The sequence below is a fragment of the Olea europaea genome, unplaced genomic scaffold (assembly GCF_002742605.1).
Source record: "Olea europaea var. sylvestris unplaced genomic scaffold, O_europaea_v1 scaffold2101, whole genome shotgun sequence".
Lineage (NCBI taxonomy): Eukaryota > Viridiplantae > Streptophyta > Magnoliopsida > Lamiales > Oleaceae > Olea > Olea europaea.
Window position 1 is genome coordinate 96,475 of NW_019238950.1, and position 5,508 is coordinate 101,982.

Consider the following 5,508-nt stretch of genomic DNA (forward strand, 5'->3'; position numbering starts at 1 on the left):
TTTTTTGTGGATTACATGTGGTGTGATGAGACGATATTATGAATTTGAATCGATGATTATATCATGATTATAAGATTATATATTTCAATATTATGAGGATGTCTCCCATCTTAATTATTATTATTATATGCAAATTGTGAGCTGTTAATTGATGTAAACTTGATTTTTGATAAAAATGTATAGATAAAAAAGTATATTTATCTTCGAACTTCTCCACTCACTAAGCTATCAACTTATATATTTTTCCACGATTTTCTTATGAAGCAATAGTTGAGTATCTGGGCATCTTTTGGAGTTGAGCCTTTGATTTTGGAGTCAGAGCCATGCATCAGAATTTGTTAGTATGACTCACTTCATTAAGCATGTAATTAGTGTTTTGGGATGCATGTTCATGTTTAAATATGAATCTGCATCACTTGTAGATAGTTATGTGACTCATTATGTATTTGCATCCATATGTATATTTTATGTTATTTTCTTGGTAAAAATCGAGATTTCGACTTATCTCTATTATGCGGTATTATATTTTGGGATTTGAGCAATGTGAATTATATGCCCAATTAGTTCTATTTACATGGGAGGTAATTTCAAAATTCTGTTAAAAATAATTTATGAAAAGTTACATAATGTAGTTGTAGTAGCTTTGATAATGGGTTCGACTTTTAGTTGGTATTTATTATCGGCGCACGCCACGTTCCGGATCCGCTAGCGTTACTCGGAGCGCGGCATGTCATTTGTTTAGAGTGGTGGGTCCAGTTAGAGGACACAATTTTTGGTCCAAATTGAATGGTGTGAACGAAATATTAGTCATAATTATTTTGGACCATGCTACATTCACCTAATGATTTACACAATCTTTTACACACACAACACGTGGCGGCCCCCTATTGGAGCAGCCGCCCCTCCAATAGGGGGCCGCCACGTGTTGTGTGTGTAAAAGATTGTGTAAATCATTAGGTGAATGTAGCATGGTCCAAAATAATTATGACTAATATTTCGTTCACACCATTCAATTTGGACCAAAAATTGTGTCCTCTAACTGGACCCACCACTCTAAACAAATGACATGCCGCGCTCCGAGTAACGCTAGCGGATCCGGAACGTGGCGTGCGCCGATAATAAATACCAACTAAAAGTCGAACCCATTATCAAAGCTACTACAACTACATTATGTAACTTTTCATAAATTATTTTTAACAGAATTTTGAAATTACCTCCCATGTAAATAGAACTAATTGGGCATATAATTCACATTGCTCAAATCCCAAAATATAATACCGCATAATAGAGATAAGTCGAAATCTCGATTTTTACCAAGAAAATAACATAAAATATACATATGGATGCAAATACAGAATGAGTCACATAACTATCTACGAGTGATGCAGATTCATATTTAAACATGAACATGCATCCCAAAACACTAATTACATGCTTAATGAAGTGAGTCATACTAACAAATTCTGATGCATGGCTCTGACTCCAAAATCAAAGGCTCAACTCCAAAAGATGCCCAGATACTCAACTATTGCTTCATAAGAAAATCGTGGAAAAATATATAAGTTGATAGCTTAGTGAGTAGAGAAGTTTGAAGATAAATATACTTTTTTATCTATACATTTTTATCAAAAATCAAGTTTACATCAATTAACAGCTCACAATTTGCATATAATAATAATAATTAAGATGGGAGACATCCTCATAATATTGAAATATATAATCTTATAATCATGATATAATCATCGATTCAAATTCATAATATCGTCTCATCACACCACATGTAATCCACAAAAAATGTATATTCTAACTAAAATCTGTAATCCGCCATTCAAGTTAAGAACTTTTGTCACGAGCCTTTGGCTCTCTCCATGAATGAAAGTTTGTCTCAAGACCTCTAGTATTCAATTCTAGAACATGGTCAAGACTCCTTTGTGAACTATATATACACGATCAAGATCTCTTCGTGTAGAATAGAATACGGCAAAGGCTTCTCTATGAATTAGAAGAAGTATATAATCACAGGTACTTTTCTGATCGATCTCAGATGTCACATTCCAATTCATGAGCAATCAATGTACAACCTTAATGATTTCACATATATCATAATGAAGAACCTTTCATAATAATCATGTAATTGAACAAGAAATTCACATAATTGCACATAATGCAATAGTATAATTGACATATTAATTTTTTAAAATATTTAAGTTTTTTCCACTCACAAAACTATATATGCAAAATGAACTCAGTTGGTAAGTAGTCCCGATGTCCGTATCGTCGTCTGAAATATGATATAATTTTTAGATTAACAATTAACTATTTCAAGTAATTTTAATAATTAAATAGCTGATACCAAATTTTAATCTTTTTATACTTAAACAATTTTCTCAATTTCTTTAATTACTTAGTTATTTTTATCCGTTCCTTTAACTTAATTTTATAACTTATTATACTTAATTCAATAATTTCCTTTCAATAAAATTGAATTTAAACTAACAGTCTAATAATTATAAGACTAAACATAACTACGTAATAAGTAATTTTTTTACTTACCTTTAAATTGAAGAATTCAAGTAGTATAAATCACTTATTTTCTAACAATTTGGCGAATTTTTTTTATTTTTTTCCCCTTATTCTACCTCTTTTTTATTTTTATTTTTTTTCCTTTCATCTTTTCTCTCCCTGCTATCTGCTTCTCTACGTCTTGTGTGTGTTTTGAAATGGATTTGGACCCAAATGGATTGATATACAACAATCAATCCACCGCCTAACTATTTTATTTATTTTTATTTGGCATAAAATCTTAGACTTTTCTTTTTTTAATTAAGGTATTACAACAAAATAATTTTATCAACAATAAATTGAAATTTATTCTATATATTTATATTCATTTATTTTTTATCGAGATCATATTGCTTTTGTGAACGAGAATTCTCTTAGGTGTATACAAGATATAATTCAAATACCTATAATATTACTTTATTTACTATTGATCAATGTCACGTCTACTTATTAGTGCACATTACCATATTTTTACTTTTAACTATACAAACCTCATGAAATCAATACTTCAATATACAAATACACACGTATATATGTATATGCATGTATTTTATATGTATATAAAGTCAATGACCATGTTTGGAAAATGAGACGAAGCAACTTTAATTAATATACTTTTTGTGCCAACCCAAAGAAAGATATAGCCATAGCTCTACCCAACTTAATAAATTTGACTATTTGAGGGATTATAGAATTTGGAATATAGCTCTTGAAAATTTTATGCACCAACAAAATACATTCATTAAGTTATTAATTGCCATTAGCAAACCAAATTTTTAAAACATCTTAAGCCCCTTTGTTCGGTCACATGCTTAATCAATCTCATTGAGTAAATTGCACACTATCGATCAGCATTGAGATGAACTAAACTTCAATTTACTTGCTTGTAATATATTGGACATTACCTGATCTACAATTTCATTTTTTTTCTTTTTTCTTTTTACATCTTAACTTCATTTATTACTTTATGATCTATTTTTAATCTTTCCTATAACATTTTAAGCAATGACATCCAATAGAATTATATAAATATTTAGATTATGTATATTTATATTACATTGCGCTAGATTACTAGTACTTAAAACGACGTACAAATTATTTTCTAAGCATATTTTTAAAGTCACTTTCTGCTAGCAAAATCTTCCAAAAGCTCCTCAAACAAATCACTTAGAAGTTGAATCTCCAACTCCATTGCCATTTCTTCATGCTCCTCTTTAAACTCTTTCCAGTCCAATCCCCTCTCCATATCTTTAACACAGACCTCCTTCATGTCCTGCACCTCCCAATTTTCGTATTCTCCATTGATCCAAGGTTTTGCAGTATTCTCATAATCATTGAACTCTCCATTTTTAGCCTTGAAGAAATCAAACAGCAGATTATCCTCGTGGTTCTCTCCAAGATTTTCCAATTCTGCAAGGTTCTCGAATTGTTGAAGTCTTTGCATGAACAAGCATTTTCTCTTAGCAATGGTTGGATGAAAAGGAAATACGGATTCTTCGTCTCCATAAAACGGAGAATCAAGAACTGAAACTGGGCTGCGCTGCTCAGCTTCTCCGAATGACAACTCCTCCTGTAAATCATAATTAATTCGTTATTAATAAGTCATGTCATTTTGAGTGGTTTAATTTTATATTTAAAAAAATTAAAATAAACTTTGTTTTATTCAACAACTGGCCCTTTTGTTTTATTCGCAGACAAATCTCCGTCGATTATATTCTGATGGTCTACCAGCAGACAGCGAAAAATAAATAAATAAATAAATAAATAAATAAATAAATTCAAAAACTGACAGAAAGAAAGAAAAGAAAAAAATATATGGTCTTATTTAAGTTTTAGAAAATTATGAATTTACCTCTAGATTCCTTCTTGTTTTACTGCCGTTTTCACCACCCCACGGCGGTGAATCGGCTGCGGTAAAGTCACTGTCACACCAGCTAGATTTCTTGCTGCACGAGGTGTTAGTACTAGTAGACCCTGTCGTGGTGGTGGTTGTACACCAAATAGGGGACGATGAAGAAAAATCCAACGGGATATCTTTCTCCTCCGCCAAGTCCTTAAACGATCTCCACCGTAAAATGTCCTTGACTTTAACGGAGACTTGTGGGAAATTTTCATTTCTGGTTTTGATCCTCCTGGAGAGTTTACGGGAAATGCTTCTTGGTAAAGCTAGTGGAGATTTGACAGAAGCAAATGGGAAGAATTTAACTGCCTTAATGACTTTGTTGAGTGCATAAAATGTGGTTGCTGCAGCTTTTGATCCACTTCTAAGAAGTAATGGGGAAGGTTTGTTTGTTACAGTTGATTTACTTCGGGGTTTTCCTCGAAATGATCGAAAATCATCATTTGGTGCACATGAAAAAGAATCATCTTTGAGGAAATCTTTGAGCATTCTTGGTTCATGTTTAAATGAAAAAGAACTCCAGAATTTTTGATCAAGTGATGATGAAGCCATGGGTTATAACTGCCCCCAAAGAGTTTCGATTTCTAAAACGTGCTCGTAGGATGTATCTATACAAGAAATACTGAAAGTTGGTTCTTGAAATTAAATTCGGTATCACAAGGGAATTGGTTTGGTTTTCTTGGAAGAAAATGTGGGTTGAGGTGTAAAATTAATGAAAGAACAAAGATATATAAAGTGGTTCCATAGGTTGAGAGACAATGGATTTGGAGAAAATGACAAACATCACGTAGAAGCATGGATGTTTCTAATTAAGTTTATTTTAATAAATGATTCTTGCAATAATAGTTGTAACACTAGACATAGTTTTCATCACATGATAATTGATAGACATGATTAGCTGGGTGGAACACGTTAGCATTTTCCCCATGGTTTCGTTTAAAAATATCAATTTTAAAATATAATAGTTGATTTTAAACTATCTGAGATGTAAGGAATTTAGATGTTCTCTTGTATGCTCATGTGAAATATGGCCAATCATTCAACGA

The 5,508-nt window shown here is 31.7% G+C and overlaps 1 protein-coding gene across 1 annotated transcript; it reads right to left on the minus strand.

Annotated features, from left to right (window-relative positions):
• Positions 1-3,660: 3,660 nt before the first annotated feature.
• On the minus strand, positions 3,661-5,256 carry LOC111380169. The gene is made up of 2 exons (XM_023003659.1): positions 4,415-5,256; positions 3,661-4,132 (listed from the first exon to the last, which is right to left on the minus strand). The coding sequence occupies exons 1-2, from the start codon at positions 5,012-5,014 to the stop codon at positions 3,683-3,685; spliced, it is 1,050 nt and encodes a 349-aa protein (XP_022859427.1). The 5' UTR covers positions 5,015-5,256; the 3' UTR covers positions 3,661-3,682.
• Between the last annotated feature and the right edge of the window lie 252 nt (positions 5,257-5,508).